Here is a 21784-nt window from a genome sequence, read left to right as displayed (position 1 = left end):
TCCACACCTTCTCTCTTTTGTTGGGGGTTCCTGGTTTTATTTGAGTTTTGTGATTTATATTCTACTTCGCTCGTGTCTGTATTGTTACAATTCAGGTGGTTTTTCGTGCGTTAGATTTGTTGGTGGAAGTTTAGGGCATTATGAGTGGGGATCCTCTTTTTGAGTTATACAAGGGTAATGGTGGTTGGAGATGAATAGGAGACAGTATTTAGTTCCCTTTCTACCGATACCGATATGAGTCTTAACTACTTCGGAAAATGAGCTTAATAAGACGGAAATAGTTTATATAAGTTCTTTAAAATGTAGAATTACATATGCCTCTCAAAAATCCATTGGGAAAAGGTTGTTCTAATGTTGAAAAAACCTCTAATTGTTCATCTCAACGTTGTAAATATGAAATAAAAAATATAATTTGCATCTCAAAAATAGTGCATCTTGCAATATATTATCTAAACCTTCCATTATCAAGATATTTATATGTTTATAGATTTGCTTGATCTTAACCATCTATTTTTTGGTAAGAAAAAAGAATTTAGTTACTTATAGGAAAATAAAATAAACTGGGATATTTTTTGTTTGAAAACTAAATAGATGTAATTTTCGGTAATAAAAAATAAAATGAGGTAAAGAAAAATAATTTGAGGTATTTTTTGACAAAAAAAATTAATTGAGACACTTTTAGGTAATTAAAATAGACTGAGGTATTTTTCGTATGAAAAATAAATTGAGGTACTTTTAGGTAATAAAAAATAAAATAAGGTAAAGAAAAATAATTTGTCGTAATTTTCAATTAAAATATAAAATTAGGTAAAGAAAAATAATTTGAAGTATTTTTTTAGTAAAAAACTAAATTGAGGTTCTTTTTCCTAATAAAAATAAACTCAGATATTTTTCGGTACTATAAATAAAATGAGGCATTTTTGGAGTTTAAAATTTTATAATTAGATATGAAAATAGATTTCGAGATAATTCTAAAAAAATATCACCAAAATTACATGTTATGATAAAATTTGGAGGTGCGCCTCAATTGGATTGTTTGAGGCTGCAACTTTATAGACCTAATAAGATATAAGTCTTATCTTTTCCAGGCATTCATTAGCATATGAGAATATTTTTTATCAAAATATGAGAAGGATTGAAAAACGAATACAGAGCATGTATGGCATGATCATAGTCAACAAGTCGCCAATTTAATTGCTAGTTTTTCAAAAAAACCGTGTTTTCTTTTTAAAAACGTTTGAATATGTGACTTTTTCAATAGATCGATAAAAATACGCCATCTTTTTAGAAAGAAGTTTAAAACGTGATTTTTCAAAATTTGAAAAAATCGCTGTGAAAAAATCTTTCCTATTAATATATTCTTACTTCTCTTTTTTTTGAAAGTTCAATATCTTTTTTCTGCTTTATGAAATTTTTATTTCTATTTTGGTTCGCTGTTATGGATGTGGTGCGTATTTTTTCTGGTGGTTATGGGTAGACCATAGTTAGCAAGTATAGGGTAGACAATTTCTTTCTAGAAAGATGAAAATTGAATTCACGTACCCCATACTTATCTTGATAAATAGAATAGATAATCATATTATAATATAGAGATATATCACATTGAATATTTGAAATTTATATTTATAGGGAGGTCATTTTTATACTAAGTGATATATATAGATTGAAAGCGTTACATCTCACTACTATTAAATTTTTCTATACTGAGTGATATATATATTTAGAGTTTTAAAATTTAAAATAATTAAAATATATCCGATTTTTTGACTCCAATTTTTTCTGATATATTCGTGATCTCTTTTCATGAAGTATTTTACCCAATTTTTTTATCCGACTTTTTAAAATAAAAACGATTAGTTTTCGATTTCATGGTGAGCTGATTTATCAATAATCCCCGACTGGCTAACTATGGGCATGCTCTAACGCTGAGCATTACTGTGCAACAATTCCATTTGGAAAAATTGTTAGTTGGGAGAAATTTTTTTATCTAAAATTTGGTTCGATCTCCGTATCAGTAGATAACTATTTTCGAAAAAATCTTCAGATTTTGAGTTATTGAATATCTTGATCTTGCCCTCAAAAAAAATTGTATGGGTCCTCTTAAATCTTTGGATATCTTTTGTTTGGAGGCACACTGAAAATTTTGATGGTGTTTTTTTACGTTTTATATGTTAAATTTCTAAAATTTGGAGTTCAAAAAATGTTTCAATTTGGAGTTTTGCCAAATGCACCATACACTCCTAGCGGAATTGCAACAACGTATAAATTTTTTCTAAAATTATATTTAAGGTTGCAACCCTATTTGTAGAAGTCAAGTTCCAATAATTTTTCCCATTCATTTTATTTGGACATTGTAGATTTTATATTATCTTAAAAAATGTGTCACCATAATTGTTGGGCTTACACTATTCTATCATCCTATGGGCTGACTGGATATATATATATATATATATATATATATATATATATATATATATATATATATATATATATATATATATATAGAGAGAGAGAGAGAGAGAGAGAGATGATCTTAGGACCCTCCCCCACCCATGTGTACAGGTCCCCAAAAGATCACCACTAAATTTGATACGGATCTATAGAAAAGTCAAGTCCCACACCCATGTGAGTACTTTTCTAGATATCTATGCCAACTGTGACCGTGTGATGAAGTTTGGATGGTGATAAGGGTAGGCCTAATCACTGTTCATTTTCGCCTACGGCCACGATCCTATTTTGTAGTTTTATTTTAATTTTTTTTCTCTAAATCTAAATCACTTGAAAATTTGGTTATGTGTTCTTCAAAAATATGATAATCTAACAAAAATATCAAAAAAATAATTTGTAAGAAATAAATAGACTAAAATACCCCCAAAAATTTACATGGGTTTTTTGATTAATTTATTTATTGTTGATTATTTTTAAATATTTTATTTGATTCACCTTGATGAGAATTATAGACCACTAAAAATTTCATGTGATTTGGACTAGTAGAAAAAAACTAAAATTAAAATATGAAATAAGATCGTGACCGTCAGATTGGCCTTGATTGAATCTAGGTCGTTGGGCTCATATGTAATTGTGAGCAAGTGGGCCTATGCTAGTTTTTTTGAGTGTGTTTATATATATATATATATATATATATATATATATATATATATATATATATATATATATATATATACATATATATATATATAGGGCAAGCGTTCTATGCTTCCCCTATAGCATAGAAGTTCTATCACTCCCCTTATCCAACCGTCCATTCTGAATGGAGGGCTAAGATTGTCCCAATCACAATATTACGTCTCTATAGTTTTTTATTTTTTATTTTTTTCAATAAATTCTTTTGACACCAAATTTTGGACATCCATTCCTCTATTAAAAAAAATATTCTTAATAAAATAAAATGACCAAAATACCTTTGAAACTTTCAAGGGGTATTTTAGTCATTATATTTTATCAAAAAAATATTTTTAATATTTTTTATAGGTGCGTCCCAATGAGAAGATGACATGTACCAAATTTCATATTCATACAATTTGTATAAAAAAAAACTAAAAATAAAATACTTTGAGATGTCGGATCTAAGGTCAAACAGTGAGTGGCTCTCTTGATCAAAATTGCACGGTTGGATGGTAGGGGGAGGATAGAACTTCTATGCTGTAGAGGAAGCATAGAAACCTTTCCCATATATATATATATATATATATATATATATATATATATATATATATATATATATATATATATATATATATATATATATATATATATATATGTAGTAATCCCACACCCATGTGTGTAGTGTGGAGGACCCCAAAGGATCACCATTAAATTTGGTACATACATCTAGAAACGTTATCACATGGGTGTGGGACTTGATTTTCTCTAGAGATCTATGCCAAATTTAATGATGATCATTTGGGGTCCTACACATATGGGTGTGGGAGGGTCTCATATCTATATATATATATATATATATATATATATATATAGTGAAAAGTTTATATAAGGTTGCAACCTTAAAATGTAGAATCATAGATGAAGCTAAAAAATCTATCGGAAATGTTGTTTTAATGTTGGAAAAACACTCTAATCGATCATCTCGACATCGAAATGTATGAATATGAAAAAAAAAAGTTTTTGAGCCCCAAAAATAGTGCATTTTGCAACACATTATCTAGTTCATCCATTTTCAAGATTTTCATTTATTTATTGATCTATTTAATTTTAACTATTTTTAGAATTTAAAATTTTCTAATTAGGTATGAAAATAGATTTTAAGATAATACTAAGAATTTTTTACAACAAAATTACATGTTATGATAAAATTTTAAGGTGCACCTTAATTGGATGTTTAAGGTTGCAACCTTATAGAAACCATACCCATATATATATATAGAAAGAAAGAGTTTGAATTGATTGCAACATGAGAGCCAAAGGGAGAGAATCCCACCAAATTGGTAATTTTATTATGCGCTGGTAAATTTGTCTTTCTTATTTCAAGGTTGAAATTGAATGAGTTGTTGTACATTAGGAAATACAGGCTGGAGGGTGCCAGCGTAAGCATGGGTGGCTGCAATCAAATTGAAGGCTTGGTTTGGGTGAAAAGGGTCCAAAAATAGGAACTCGGATCTGTTTTAACACTCAATGGGAAGAAGGCTGACCTTTTGATCTCCCTCCTCGAGGGCACGCCTTATTGGTGGTGTATTTAAGACCTGTACGCATAAACACAGCTCCGGATAACACATATATATAGCGGCTCAGGAAAGTATTTACAATGGGGTATTTTAGTCTTAATTTTTTTGGCTTGTTGATTAAGGAGGGATAAATACAAGAAAAAATAGTTTTGGGGTTTTGGGTATGAGAGAAAAGGTATTGGGGGATAGGATGTTTAGAAAGTTAATTTTAGAAGGTATCTATAATTTTTCTCAAAAAGCATTGGGATTAGGATGTCTAGCAAGATAATTTTGAGATGTATTTATAATTTTCCATGAATTCTAGGAGAAATCAAATTCTAGAAGAGGCATCTCCCAAAAACACCAAGAACCAAATGGAACCAAAGTGATTTCGTATAAATCATGGAAACCAAATTGGACATGGAAGCGGCTGAAAGCTCACAATGGCAACGAAATAAGTCCCTCAATATGGAGCTTTGAAGCTTTAATGGTACAAAAACATGTGGAAAACGAAGCTCACACACAAAATGAAGTAGAAGTGAATGTGATTGTTGTGCACCTTGGTATTAATTCTACGAGATAACAATTCTAAAAGAGTCATCTCCCCAAAACATTGAAAACCAAATGAAACCAAAGTGCTTTTGTATAAATCACGAAAACCAACTTCGACATGGAAGCGGCTGAACGCTCACATCGACAACGAAATAAGTCCCCCATATAGACCTTGGAAGCTGCCATTGCACAAAAAAGAAAGAGTGGAGAATGAAGCCCACAAACAAAATGAAGTAAAAGTGATTTGTGATTGTTGTGCTCCTTGATATTTATTAAGTCCAAGAGATATCAATTCTAGACGAGTCATCTCCCCAAAACACCGACAACCAGACGAAACCAAAGTTATTGCATATAAATCATGGAAATCAAGGAACCGGCTTAGAAAGGGAAGCGGCTGGATGCGCACAATGACAATGAAATAGGTCCCCCAACATGGACCTTGAAGCTTCAATTGCACAAAAACAGAGTGGAGGACGAAGCCAACAAACAAAATGATGTTTAAGCGATTGTGATTGTTGTGTCGCGGTGCAGCAGCGTGAGGCACGGGCCGACTATTCCAATTTAAACCATATGGGACGGGACGGGATGGGGCAGGGCAGGGTCTCAAGCCACGCTATATATACCTGCACTCCAATCCCCACAATCATTCTCCAACATATACTCACTACAATCATTCTCTCTCTGTCTCTCCTAGCTTTAGTTAACATGATGGCACGCCTTTCCTTTTCCCTCTGTGCGGCCATGTTCTTTGTAGGGCTTTGGCTTCCCTTGGTGGCACCCCGCCAGCTAGAGGAAGCCACCATGTCCATAAGGTTCGACCAATGGATGGCAATCAATGGGGTCGAATATGAGAGCATCGAAGAGAAGGAGAAACGCTTCAATGTCTTCAAAGAAAACCTCAGGTTGATAGAGTCTGTCCATGCAGACAAGCGATCCTACAAGCTGAGCCTCAACAAGTTTGCTGACTTGAGTCTGGATGAATTTCGGGAGCAGTACATGGGCTTGAGGGCAGATGCTGCTGTCGGTAAGAAGGCCCCGGTGGGACCTTTCATGCATGCCAATCTGTCGGCACCGCCGGACACCATAGATTGGAGGGAGAAAGGGGCGGTGACTCCAATCAAGAACCAAGAAGCTTGCGGTACTGTTTCTCAAACATACATTCTTACTTTATGCGGACATCATTTGGCATAAATGAGTAGATAATGCCTTTGTTCACAGGATGTTGTTGGGCGTTCTCGGCCGTGGCTGCAGTGGAGAGCATAACAAAGATCAAGACTGGAAACTTAGTGTCTTTGTCTGAGCAAGAAGTGCTGGACTGCGTCACTGGTGGCGTGAGCAGAGGTTGTATAAGCGGGTTGATGGGGGAGGCATTTCGGTTCATCATAAACAACGGTGGCCTCGCCAGGGAGACCGACTACCCATACCAGTCAATCCAGGGCACATGCGATGCCCAAAAATCATCCTCTAAAGCAGGCACAATCACTGGTTACGAACGTATTCTTTCTGGTGATGAGGACTCATTGCTTCTTGCCGTTGCCAACCAGCCAGTATCTGTTGGTATTGATGGTAGCGGGTTCGAATTTAAGCATTATTCTGAGGGGGTATTCACAGGAGATTGTGGCACCCAAATGAATCATGCTGTCACAATTATCGGCTACGGAACTGCCGACGACGGCACCGACTACTGGCTAATCAAGAACTCCTGGGGCGAAACATGGGGTGATAAAGGGTACATGAAATTAAAGCGAGGAGTGAACCTATGCGGCGTAGCAGTCCAGGCTTCGTACCCTGACGCATAGTCCACACCCTCTCGCTTATACCTGGGATCCTAGTTCGTTTTCAGCGTCGATGATTTGTATTCTGCTTTGCTCTTGTTACATTTCATTTGGGTCTTTCATGAGTAGAGTTGTTCGTGGGTACTTTGGCGCATTACGAATAAGGATTATCTTTTTGGGTTGCTTTTGTCATAAAAGTGCAGAGGTGGTTGTTTTACTCTGTATCAATTATTCTTCTCTTATGAATAATCGAAATTGAGCGTAAGAGGTTTCTCAGAAGTTGTTCATTAATTCCTCTTATCTCTCTATTTTTTGAATTTCTCATTACGTGGGCCATTACCATTGTTGATTTGTAGTGTCTGCTGTTCCTGTTTCTTTAACTTTGCATCACTTTTGGGTGAATTATCCGTGCTTCTCATTCCCTTTTCCACAATCCAAAGTACACCTGAGACATTGTCTATCTCTTCATGATTTGCAAGTATAGCGCCATTAAGTTGTTAACCTTCTACAAGGACAATTTATCTAAACGTTATCTAGGACCTGATGACATCTCTGATTAGTCGATGGATTTTACATTTTCTGTAAACAATGAAGAACCTTTTCTTGGGAAAGTGCATTGATAGAACCATTTAGTTTTCGTACAAGGATATTCTTCTAATTGTGTACAAAATTCAAGAAAATTTTCTCAAACATTGTCTACAAAAAGTACTCATCCCTAGCCACTCTATTTCACATCTTATGACATGTTTGAGACCTTCTTAAATCATACCTAAATGATTTTATAGTATATAGTCTTGTATACATGTGTTATTTATTTTACGTGTAACTTGCAATTTAATTTTTTTTTTGGGCTTTTTTTTTTAGTTTTCTCGTTAGTAAGGCAGTGGCTTAAACCTTAGGGCACTGCCCTACTAACGAAATGACTAAAACAAAATATTAAAAAAAAAAAAAATCAAAATTTCGGTTGACCGAGGGGAAATTTGAAAAAAAAAAAAAAAGAAAAAAAAAATGGGTTGACCGACCTTTAAAAAAATATTTCCCAAATTTTAGATAGAGAAACCATATCAAATTTTAAGTTTCAGAGAGAAATTATATTAAAATTTTAGAGAGAGAGAAACTGTCTAAATTTTTTTAAAGAGAGAAACTATATCAAAATTTAAGTTTTAAATAGAGAAAGCATCTTAAAATTTTAGAGAGAATAACTATATCGAATTTTAGAATGAGAAAGTAGCTAAATTTTTTTAGAAAGAGACTTGTAGACACCCATTTTAAATCTGACAAATTCTATGGTTTTTTGAACTTTTAAGATCACATTATCTTAGTAGATCCAATTTAATTACCCCAAAACTACCCAAATCTATCCCACATTGAAGTAGAGCCCAAGAGCTTTTCAACGGTCCAAGAATCATGTGAATTGGACCTACGGATAAAAAGATATAACAAATGACAATCTAGTCCCTGTGAGATCCAATTGTCAGGCTGCAAGCCGGGCTGTAACGGGCCCGACAGGCCCAAACGCATATTGATGACAAAGTCAACGCATCTGATAATGCATAAACTAGTTTTCTTTAATTAGATAAGGCTAAAACTTCAACATATTTCTAAAAAATTCCAAAAAAAATTTAAGAAAAATCACCAATTGAATCTTATAAATACCCATCTCCCTAACCTAAAAAAGAAGGAGAAAAATAGAGCATAAAAAACCTTACAATTTTTCAAAATTGAAAAAATTATCCTAAAATATCAAAACTAGAAAAAACCCTTAAAAAATTTCTAAAAATTTAGAAAAAAATCCCAAAAAATTAGAAAAAATATTATAATTCATATTCAACCTCTCGATATTACAAAACTTTTAGAAAACTAAGGAAATTTTCTTTCAGACCCCGAAAAAGACCGACAACTTTAGAAAAATCTCTAGATTGAAAACATTAGAGAACATAAAAACCCTAGCCTCATAAAGTCTTAACCCCCAAGAAAACTTAGACTTAGGTCACAAAAAATCTAGATCAAAACTAGAATTAGGGCAGCACAACCCTTGATCTAACCATTCACATCAGAGATCAACATCCAAATCAGAGAGGCAAAAAGGACCGGTTTGGATATGGGTGAGCCCTTAAAGGCTTGAGAATCTCAGGCCATCTGGCCAAATTTGGTATTATTTCTTCATTTTTCTCTTCTTCTTCTGTTTATTGTTTTGTTTCTTTTATTTATTTTTAATATGTTAACTTGTCTTAAAAACCGTATTTTTACGACAACATAAAATCCCAATTCGCTGCACCTGCTCCACATTATCTGTTATTCATACATTTGGGTAATGATATTTTGACACGCCGAAAGTGCTGTCGCGATGAGTATTCCACGGGGAGCGAAAGCAAACAATTAAAGAGTACAGCATGCTCTAGCGCCAAATAATGAGTTGGGAGGATTTTTTTTTAAATAATTTGGGATGCCCACATGATTATTTTGAAAATAAAATTTGGATTTTGAGTTCTTGACTTGATCTTGCCATCGAAAAATTAGACGATTCGTGTTCGATCTCTGGAAATATTTTTTGAGGCACATAGATAATTCAAAATTTTGAGATTGGTCATTAAGTAGTAGATGTTAAACTTTTAAAATTTAGAGCCAAAAAACAATATTCCATGCTGGCGTTGTGCTGAGGGAGTAAATGCAGCATATGCTCCCGCGGGAAAGAAATCTTTTAATATAAATGAATGACAGACCCCTCCCAAAGAATGCACAAAGGAATAATGAAACAGGACCTCCTTTGGTCCTTCTTATTTTTTATTTTTTATTTTTTATTTTTTGGATAGAAATTCTAAAACTTTATTGAACTAAAATGTAATTACAAAGTCCGAGATAGAAACAACAAGAAGGGAATAACACCTTTTGGTAAGATAATCTGCCAAAACATTAGCCACCCTGTAGATATGAACCAAAGAAATAGAAAGGAAGGAGGATAGATCCAAAATCTGCAACAAAAAGGTTTTGAAGTCCCATGGAGGAAGTTGTTCCTTTTTGCACCACAAAATCACATTAAGAGAATCACCCTCAATGATGAACTCAGTGCCTAGCTTCCTCTCTACTATAATGTGCAACCCAAATAGGATTTATACATTTTGTTCTAACCCCAAGTGGCCCTGCATACGAGAAAATCACGTTACCCAACTAGTCTCGTAGCACACCTCCAAAACCTGCTTGTCTCGGGTTGCCTCTCGAACAACCATTGAAATTAAGTTTGTACACCCTTGCTGGTAGAGCCATTCATCTGCCCATAACCCGGCATTTATAAATATGCAAATGGAAATTATTGTTCAAGTTTCCCCTGACATCTACTTCAGTGATACCCTTACCACACGGAATAACGTAAAATAAAGCCATCTAGCATGTAGGATTCTATCGAGCATTTTTCCAAATGGCAAACAAACACCTAAGAAACTCTCCTATTTCTCTCTTTCCAAATCTCCCAAAGCATGATGCCTCGTGATATTTGCCACACCATAAGCCCAATTTTTGGAAGAACAACCGTAAGGCCGTGAATGACTAAAGCCACCCCTAGCTTACCAAAAAACCACGTCCAGATATGTAAAACAAAAGGACAATGAAGGAAAATATGGTCTTCAGATTCCCCATCCTCCTTACACATCAAACAAATATTAGTTAAAATTTTTCCTCGCTTTAGAAGGTTGTCTATAGTTAGCACTCTATCTTGGGCTGCCAACCACAAGAACCCTTGTACTTTAGGAGGTAAAGGCCACTTCCACAAACAGGCAAGTACCGGCAAGGACTACCTAACTCTATCATTGAACAACAAGTATTACATGGATTTGACCGAGTAAATCCCATTTTTGACAATTTCCCAAACCACCTCATCAAAAGCATCCACATCCTTAGGAATGTACTAGATAAGCATACTGAGACAGGAGTAAATCCGAAATCCTATTATAAGGGAAGTTGAGATTCCAAACTGGGTAATCAGCCCTGCACACAATATACTCTGAAATAGTTGCTTCTTGGTTTGCTATCTTTTGAAAAACGAGTGGGAAAAGTAATTTTAGAAAGCAATCCCCAACCCATTCGTGGTACCAATAGGAGATCTTCTTGCCATTACCTACACACCACCTAATGTCCCTTTGAATAAAGCCTTTACATGACTGTATAGCCTTCCAACAAGCCAACAATCATGTACCTCCTCTCCAATTACCAACCCACATCCCAAATCTATCCATACCATAATTTGAAGCAACCACTTGATAACACAGGTGGTTTTTAAGAGTCAAACTCCTCCAGCACCATTTGCATAGAAGAGCCTGATTGACCAATTTAACATTTCTTATGCCTAGACCCTACATACCCTATCCCAACGAAGAAGGTGGAACTTTTTCTTTTCTACCGACGAACCCCATAGAAAGTTCCTCATTATGCTTTCAATTGTCCTAGCAACCGAAGTAGGAATATGAAGGATAGATATTTGGTAAATGGGCAAATTCGACGGACATGCCTTAATAAGTGTAATCCTCCCCTCAAAAGACAAATATTTGAATTTCCATAGATCTAACTTGATTTGGATACGCTGTATTATTTTATCCCATACCGCTATGGGAAATCTACCATCAGATAAAGGCATTCCCAAATATATGATAGGGAAATACTCAACTTTACACCCAAACTCTTGAGCTAGTAAAGCAACCTCTTCCTATGAGCAATTAAGGCCCACCATGCTTGTTTTTCCAAAATTTACCTTTAACCCCAAAGCTATTTCACAACACTTCAGGAAAATATCAATATTAGAGACCTGGTCTTTGAGTGCTCCACAAAACAACAAGTATCATCTGCATACTGGAGGTGGGAGACACAAGGACCTTCATTAGGAAGTTGAAACCCTACAAAATGCCCACTCCGTATCACGTTAGAAAGCATTAATGTAAAAGGCATTAACAAAAAAATGTAAACAAGTGTTTGCTATTGTTGTGTGGCCCAAACGTAGGAGATGGTGCGGAGACTCCCAAAGATACTCCGAGGCAATCCCGGAGTATGTTTAAAGTATTAAAAATATCAAAATCTCATAAATAATAATAATAATAATAATAATAATAATAATAATAATAATAATAAACCAAAATATTTTTAAAGTATAATTAAATAAAATTCATCCAAATAAAATAAAAAACGTCGTGGAAAATGGATTTTAAATAATAATTCGTGCCCAAAGGTGCTTTAGAAATAATAATAGAAGATTAAAAAAAATAAAAAATTAGTATTTATAACCTAAATACTTCCAATATTTTTTAAAACAATAGAAATCATTAAAAACGCCCACTAAAACTTTTTTTTTTTTTCTTAGTTTTAGTTTTTTGCTTTTAATTTAGGGTGGTCAAGTCGGTTCACCCCCTAACAGTCCAAAACCAGCTATGGCCAGTGGCTGGTTCCCAAGTAACCGACCGGGTCCAAGACAACCTAGCCGGTTTTGCGAACATGGGTTGTGGATTTGTAGCGCCTGCTATTCCGGCTTTTTAACATTGCACTCTCTCAATTTACCAAAAACATTTTTGCATTCTCACGGGTGCATTTTGTGTGCTCTCATAGCCTTCGACACAATTCCACGCTGTGTTGGACACCATAAATGGGGAACGGAACTCGGCCATGGCTTGAGACCCAATAGCCAAGTAACTAGGGCCGAGTTCTACTCAGCCTGAGCTGGGTAGGGTCTGGACATACCAAAAAGTGTTACAAAAATTATACACATAAAAAAATATATAAATATAAGGATTATGTTTAAATTAAAGTTAAGCAAAACATATGTAAATCATATTAAAAAAAGGTGCTTTTTTCCCCCTTAAATTTCAAAATGGGTGGTTATAAAATTGTTCTTAAAAAGACACAAAATTAAAAAAAAAATAATTTTCGAACTTTGTGATTCACCCCAAGCTATCCAAGTTGACTTCTAATAAGTGCGAATGATTGTGACCTCCATGTACAAAATATAAATGGTCTCTTTATAGACAATGTCTTTCAAAAATATCAATTTGTGACGTGGTCTAATTCAGATTTAATCCCAAAGCAGGGGAAAATGTAAAAAAAGGTATGGCCAATGATTTCTTGCAACTATTGTATGGTAACATGATACAACAACCTTAAAAAACCATCTTATGGGCATTTGTTTGATCCAAATTTTGAAATGTACACTCTTTTCTTTCTAATGAACAAATCACAAAAAAGAAAAAATTGAAAACACAACCTAGAAAGTAGTGTTTTAGGCCAATTAACATAGGCCGTTCATTTTGGTGAGATGCTTAGATCTAGGCCTTAAAAAGATTTTTTCATTTTCGATTTTTTTGATTGGCTTTATTATCATTAGATGAACAATGTTTAAGAAGAAAAAAAATGATTTTGAGTTTATAAAGGCTAAGATCTTGAAATTCACAAAATGAATGGTCAAGATTTGTTTTTGGAGGGGACTCATTTTGACCATATCAAGGGTTCAAATTGAACTTTTTCTTTTTGGGAGGATTGATTATTGAGATGAAGAGAGTGTGTACGCAAAATTTGAAGTCATAAAAATACCACAAACATAGTTTTCTAGAAGTGTCGTTGCATTATACTATGATACAAGCGTTGCATTGGATCATTGCTCAATAAGTATACATAGCTAAAGCGCTTTCTAATCTTTGCCAAAATGTTATATATATATATATATATATATATATATGGGATGTTCTAAACTTCAGAACCCTGTAAATTACAAAGGTTCAAGTTAGAGAGAGTTGTGAATGGTGGATTTATTAATTTTGTAGTCTATTCTTTAAAAAAAGTTATTTGGGGCAATTTTGTAAATACTACTACAATACAAATGGTACTTTTGTCATCTCCATAAGGGGTAAAATTAAAATTTTAAATAAAAGACAAAGTTATCTATTTAAATAAATTTTTAATAAAAAAATAATTATTGTTTTGATAAATACACCTATCACAAGCCCTTCTAACTTGAACTTTTGTATTTTGAGGTTTAGTTAACTCTAGACAAACCACTTCTTATTGTGACACATTTTTGAAGATAATGTAAAATCTACCATGTCCAAATACAATGAATGCGATAGATTATTGCAACGTGACTTCTAAAAATAGGGTTGCAAATAAAATGAACCGGATACACTTAAAATATTAAAAAATTTAAAACTCTAAATGTATATATCTCTCAGTATAGAAAAAATTAATAGCAGTGAGGAGTAACTCTATATATATCACTCAACATAAAAATGACCTCCCTATGAATATAAGTTTCAAATATTCAATGTGATATATCTCTAAATCATAAGATGATCATCCAATCTATTCGTCAAGATAAGTAATGGGTAGGTAAAAATTTCATAAAACGGGGCAGCGTCTCAAGCCACGCTATGTATACTTACCCCTAATCTCTTCTAGCTTTAGTTAACATGGCACGCCTTGTTTTTTCGCTCTCAACTGTTCTCTTTGTAGGGCTTTGGCTTCCCTCGGTGGCACCCCGCCAGCTAGAGGAAGACACCATGTCCGTAAGGTTCGACCAATGGATGGCAAACCATGGGGTGGAATATGAGAGCATCGAAGAGAAGGAGAAACGCTTCAATGTCTTCAAGGAAAACCTCAGGTTCATAGAGTCTGTCAACGCTGAGAAGCGATCGTACAAGCTGAGCCTCAACACGTTTGCTGACTTGAGTCTCGATGAATTCCGGAAGCAGTATCTGGGCTTGAGGGGAGATGCTACGGCTCGTAAGAAGGCCCCGGTGGAACCTTTCATGTATGCCAATTTGTCCGCACCGAACACCATGGATTGGAGGGAGCAAGGCGTGGTGACTCCGATCAAGAACCAACAAACTTGCGGTACTATTTCTCAAACTTTCTAACTTTATGCGGACATCATTTGGCATAAATGAGTAGATGCTGTCTTTGTTCACAGGATGTTGTTGGGCGTTTTCGGCCGTGGCTGCCATGGAGAGCATAACAAAGATGAAGACTGGAAACTTGGTGTCTTTGTCTGAGCAACAAGTGTTGGACTGCACTGGTGGCGGCAGCAAAGGTTGTCTAGGCGGCTTCATGGACGAGGCATTTCGGTTCATCATACACAACGGTGGCCTCGCCAGAGAGACCGACTACCCATACCAGTCAATCCAGGGCGGCACATGCGATGCCCAAAAATCATCCTCTAAAGCAGCCACAATTACTGATTACCATGACGTTCCTCCTGCTGATGAGGACTCGTTGCTTCTTGCCGTTGCCAACCAGCCAGTATCTGTTGGTATTGATGGTAGCGCGTTCGGATTTAAGCATTATTCTGAGGGGGTATTCACAGGAGATTGTGGCACCCAATTGAATCATGCTGTCACAATTATCGGCTACGGAACTGAGGATGGCGTCGACTACTGGCTAATCAAGAACTCCTGGGGCGAAGCTTGGGGTGACAATGGGTACATGAAATTAAAGCGAGGAGATGACCTATGCGGCATAGCAGACCTGGCTTCGTACCCTGTCGCATAGTCCACACCCTCTCGCTTATACCTGGGATCCTAGTTCGTTTTCAGCATCGATGATTTGTATTCTGCTTTGCTCTTGTTACATTTCAGTTGGTGTGGGTATTTTGGAGCATTACGAGCAAGGATTATTTGCTTTTGTTATAAAACTGCAGAGGTGGTTGTTTTACTCTCTATCAATTAATCTTCTCTTATGAATAATCGAAATTGAGCTTAAGAGGTTTCTCAGAAGCTGTTCATTAATTCCTCTTATCTCTCTACTTTTTCAATTTCCCATTTCGAGGGCCATTACCATTGTGGATTTGTAGTGTAGCTTAAGAGGTTTCTCAGAAGTTGTTCATTAATTCCTCTTATCTCTCTATTTTTTCAATTTCCCATTACGAGGGCCATTACCATTGTGGATTTGTACTGTCTGCTGTTCCTGTTTCTTTAACTTTGCATCACTCATGGGTGAATTCTCTGTGCTTCTCATTGCCTTTTGCACAATCCGAAGTACTCCTGAGACATTATCTATCTGTTCATGATTTGCATGGCATGCGCCGTTAAGTTATAAACCTTCTACAAGGACAATTTATCTAAATATTATCTAGGACATGATGACATCTCTGATTAGTGGACGCATTTTACATTTCCTGTAAACAACGAATAACCTTTTCAGGGGAAACTGTACGATATAACCATTTAGTTTTCGTACAAGGATATGCTTCTAATTGTGTAGAAAATTCAAGAAATTTTTTCGAAACATTGTCCACAAAGAGTACTCATCCCTAGCTACTCTATTTAGCATCTTATGATAGGGTGATTATTGTTAGAAACTGTATTTTGTATATTTGGGCCTTAGACTCACATGAAAGATTATTTAAGAATACTGCAAAGAACTCTCTGTTTATTGATTGATTCATAAAGATTTATCGATTGATTCATAAAGAATATACAAGACCTCTCTGTTTATTGATTGATTCATAAAGAATATATAGGACCCGTATAAATAAACGGCCAATAACAATTAAAGATAAATACCAACGGTTATGGATAAGTACTAACTAATCTTATCATAATTAAGAGATACCTAAGAGATATATATCCATACATATACATATCTCATTATGTATTCATAATGATATATATCAATATAGATATACATACTCTAATAATTGTGACCTTCTTAAATCATAAGTAAATGATTTTATAGTATACAGTCTTGTTTTGATGTGTTTGTGTTTTTTATTTTATGGGTAACCTGCATTTTGATTATTTTTCTTTGGGTTTTTTTATTTTTTTTAGTTTTCTTATTAGTAAGGCAATACCTTAAATCTTAGGGGACTGCGCTACTAACGGAAATTTAGGTTGACCTAAAGGAAATTTTGAAAAAAAAAAAGTGGGTTGACCTGCCTTTTAAAAAATATTTCTAAAACTTTAGATAGAGAAACTATATCAAATTTTAAGTTTTAGAGAGAAATTATATTAAAATTTTAGAGAGATAAATTCTATCAGAATTTTAGAGAGAGAAACTACCTAAAAATTTTAAACTAAGAAACTATATCAAAATTAGGCTTTAAATGGAGAAAGCATCTTCAATTTTTAGATAGAGGAACTATATCAAATTTTAGAATGAGAAAGTACCTAAAATTTTTAGAGAGAGACTATCTTAAAAATTTTAGACAGAAACTATCTCAAATTTTAAGTATTAGTTAGAGAGAGAAATCATATCATATTTTAGAGAGATGAAGTGCCTTAAACTGTTTAGAGAGATAAACTATTTGAAATTGTTTAGAAAGATAAACTATCCCAAAATTTGTATAGAAAGAAGCTACCTCAAATTTTAAGTTTCAGAGAGAGAAAATATTTCAAAATTTTAGAGACAAATTATATCAAATTTTAGAGAGATAAAACATATAAATTTTTTAGAGAGCAAAACTATCTCAAATTTTTTAGAGAGAAAAACTATATCAAAGTTTAAGTTTTTGAAAGAGAATGTATAAAAATTTTAGTGAGAAAAACTATCTCAAAATTTTGAGAGAGAGAGAGAGAGAAAGAATTCACATTTCCAAGAAAAAGATATTCCAGACAATCCAAAGAACGAATTTGCATTTTCTTGATTTCTACCACATGAATGACATTTCTAGAAAATCTCAATTCCAGGATTAACTTTTCCCAGGATTGAAAAATCCAGGGATCGGGTCCTAAATATTCAATATAGAAATTCAAATAACCTTCCAATAAGTATATCTTTTTTCAAAACTACAACTCTTTATCTATACTACATTATTAAGAAGAGAGAGAGAAAGTAGGAAGAGAGTAAGAGATTGCTTTCCTATCTTAATTTGAGAAATAAGATAGTTTTTACCCAATTTTTTGGTTCACACTTCCTAAAATGGGCAACTATACCCAACTCACATTCAAGAGAGAAAAAGATATGCATGCATATCTAAGATGGTTTGTGTGAAGAGCAGAGATTTTAGGAAGAGACAGAGAGGAAGTAGAGATTTTAGGAAGATAGGAGATCTTAAAGTAGAGATTTTTGGAAGAGACCGAGAGGAAGTAGATATTTTAGGACGATAGGAGATTTTATAGAGATATTTTAGGAAGATGAAGAGATTGTTTCCATCTTTTAATCTGAGAAATAAAACATCTTTTATTTCCATATTTTTTGGTTCAAACTTTCTAAAATGGGTACATATCCCCAACTCATATTCAAGAGTGAGAAGATATGCACACATATCTAAACTTGTTTCCATATCCTAAGGGATTACCCATTTAAGAGCATAAATCTCAACCCATATTTTTTGGTTCAAACTTTTTAGAATAGGCCTATCCCAAACTCAAATTCAAGAGAGAGAAAGATTTGGACACATATCTAACACTGTTTTCATTAAAAGGGGATTTTCTATTCAAGAGCATGATAACCTCTCTTAATGCATGCATATATCTCTCTTTCATTATTTTATATATATATATATATATATATATATATATATATATATATATATATATATATATATATATAAAGCTGGGGTTAGCGAACTACCTAATATGAGCTCAACGGCCCAGATTGAATCTGGGGCCATCTTACGATCACGGATGTCCGATAGTGTTTAAATTTTTTTTTCTACAAATCTAAGTCACTTGAAGTTTTAAGCTTGGGTTCATAAAAAATAGTTGAACCTTAAAAAAAAATCAAAAAAATATTTTACATAAAATAAATTAACCAAAATAACTCTAGCTTTTTCCTATATATAATGGGGGTATTTTGGTTATTTTTAAATTTATGAATTTTTTTTTAAATATATTTTAATTAGTTGAGGCTTGATGAGAAGAACATTCACTTAAAATTTCAAGGGATTTGGATTTGTATAAAAAAAACTAAAATTCAAACACTCTTGGCCGTCAGATCAGCCCAGATTCAATCTGAGCCATTGGGCTTATACCATTCTGTAAGCTAGTGGGCTCACCCTAGCATATATATATATATATATATATATATATATATATATATATATATATATATATATATATATATATATATATATATATATATATATATATATATATATATAAGCAATGATCTATTGCAACGATTGTATCATATTATAATGCAACGATACTTCAAGAAAACCATGTTTGTGGTATTTTTATAACTCTAATTTTTCACACACTCTCTTTTTATTTCAATAATCAATCCCCCTAAAAAGAAAATTTCAATTTGAACCCTAGATATGGTCAAAATGAGTTACCTCCAAAAACAAATCTAGACCATTCATTTTTTTAATTTCAAGATCTTAGCCTTTATATACTCAATTTTTTTTTTCCTTTTTTAACATTATTCATCTAATGATAATAAAGCCATTCAAAAAATTTGGAAATGAAAAAATCCTTCAAAGTCCTAGATCTAAACATCTCACCAAAATGAATGGCCTATGTTAATTAGGCCAAAAAATTACTTTTTAGGTTGTGTATTCATATTTTTATTTTTTGTGATTGTTCATTAAAATAAAAAGAGTGCATATTTCAAATTTTGGATCCAACAAATGGCCATAAGATGGTTTTTTAAGGTTGTTGCATCATATTACTATACAACCGTTGCATGAAATCATTGCTATATATATATATATATATATATATATATATATATATATATATATATATATATAGGAAAAAGCTGGGATTAGCCCACTAGCTCACATGAACACATGAGCCCAACAGTCCAAATTGAATTTGGGCCGATCTGATAATCAAAGATATCCAATAGTGTTTAAATTTTATTTTTTTTCTACAATTCCAAATCACATGAATTTTAGGTATGTGTTCTAATAAAAATATAAAAAAAATTATTAAAAAAAAAAAAAATGGCCAAAATGTCCGGTAGTATTTGGTCATTTTATTTCATGTAAAATATTTTTTTGATATTTTCGAAGATTCAACTCTTTTTTATAAACACATGCCTAGAATTTCAAGTGATTTGGATTTGTAAAAAAAAAACTAACGTTCAAACACTACCAGACATCCTTGATCGTCAGATCGGCTCAGATTCAATGTGAGCCTTTGGGATCATATGTTTATATGAGCTTGTGAGCTAATCCCAGCTTTTCCCAGATATATATATATATATATATATATATATATATATATATATATATATATATATATATATATATATATATATATATATATATATATATATATATATATATATATATATATATGTATATATATATATATAAGTAATGATCCTATGATACCCTCCCACACCCATGCGTGTAGGACTTCCAAGGATCAACATTAAATTTGGTATAAATCTCTAGAAAAGTTATCACATGGATGTGAGACTTGACTTTTTTAGAGATCTGTGCCAAATTTAATGGTGGTCCTATAGGGTCTACACATATGGCTTTGAGTGGATCTCATAAGATCATTACTATATATATATATATATATATATATATATATAGAGGATTTTTTAGGGTTAATTGGACCCCAAATTATATAGGTTCAAGTTAGAGACCCTTGTGAATTGTATTTTTACTTTTACTGCCTCTATATTACTTGAAGACCTTTTACTTTCAAACTTGTAAAAATTTGAATTTTAAAGTTCAAATCTCTTCTCTCTCACACTTTCCATTGCTGTCCCCTTTCCTATTATTTCTTTCCCATTGCTGTCCTCCTTCCTATTATTTCTCTTTTCCCTTTCCTTGCAGTCTTCATTCCTATTAATTCTCTCTCCTTGTTGTCTTTCTTCCTATTATTTATTATTTCTCTTTCCTTCCTATTATTTATTATTTCTCTTTCCTTGCTATCCCCCTTCCTATTATTTCTCTCTCCTTGCTGTCCCCTTTCCTATTATTTATCTCACCTTATTGTCCTCTTTCCTATTTCCCTCTCATTGTTGTCCTCCTCTTATTATTTATTATTTATCTCTCCTTGATATTCCCCTTTTTATTATTTCTCTATCCTTGTTATCCCTTTTCCTATTATTTCTCTCTCCTTGTTGTCCCCTTTCTTATTATTTCTCTCTCCTTGTTGTCTCCCTTCCTATTGTTTTTCTCTTTCTCTCTCTTGATCCCATATGATAGATTACGGTAAAAAAGAGCGATGATGGGGGAGGGAAAGGAGAGAGATAAAGAGAGAGAGGATGGGGGACAACAAGGAGAGAGAAAGAAAGAATAGGAAGGCGTGTGAGAGAGTTTTAAATTTCAAATAAAAAGTCCAAAATATCATTCTATATTCTTTGGTTTTCAAGTAATATAGGGGTAGTAAAAAAAAAAAATACAGCTCACAAGGCTCTCTAACTTGAAACTATGTAATTTTAGAGGTTGTTAACCTTAGAAAATCCATAGATATATATATATATATATATATATATATATATATATATATATATATATATATATATATATATATATATATATATATATATATATATATATATATATATATATATATATATATATATATATAAAAGCTGGAAGTAGCCCACTAGCTCATATGAACACATAAGCCCAACGGTCCAGATTGAATTTCGGTCGATCTGACGATCAAAGATGTCCGGTAGTGTTTAAATTTTTTTTTTTTTTTCTACAAATCCAAATCACTTGAAATTTTAGGTATGTATTATTCTCATCAAGGCACACCTAATAAAAATATAAAAAAAACTATTCAAAAAAAATAAAATGACCAAAATGTCCGGTAATATTTGGTCATTTTATTTCATGTAAAATATTTTTTTGATATTTTCAAAGATTCAACAATTTTTTATAAACACATGCCTAGA

The 21784-nt window shown here is 33.1% G+C and overlaps 1 protein-coding gene and 1 non-coding gene across 2 annotated transcripts; both read left to right on the top strand.

Moving 5' to 3' along the window:
- Positions 1–5675: 5675 nt before the first annotated feature.
- On the top strand, positions 5676–7285 carry LOC18425570 (senescence-specific cysteine protease SAG12). Its single transcript, XM_006830112.3, has 2 exons — positions 5676–6372; positions 6453–7285. The coding sequence occupies exons 1-2, from the start codon at positions 5805–5807 to the stop codon at positions 7031–7033; spliced, it is 1149 nt and encodes a 382-aa protein (XP_006830175.3). The 5' UTR covers positions 5676–5804; the 3' UTR covers positions 7034–7285.
- Positions 7286–14445: 7160 nt separating this feature from the next.
- On the top strand, positions 14446–15523 carry LOC18425573 (cysteine protease XCP2). The gene is made up of 2 exons (XR_016040440.1): positions 14446–14869; positions 14946–15523. It is a non-coding gene; the product is annotated as a cysteine protease XCP2 (transcript).
- Positions 15524–21784: the final 6261 nt, after the last annotated feature.

This window comes from Amborella trichopoda, chromosome 1, assembly GCF_054954075.1.
Source record: "Amborella trichopoda isolate Santa Cruz 75 chromosome 1, AtrichopodaSantaCruz75HAP2 v2.0, whole genome shotgun sequence".
NCBI classification, from domain to species: Eukaryota; Viridiplantae; Streptophyta; class Magnoliopsida; order Amborellales; family Amborellaceae; genus Amborella; species Amborella trichopoda.
Note: the sequence above shows the minus strand (reverse complement) of the source record. Positions and strands in the feature narration are given on the sequence as shown.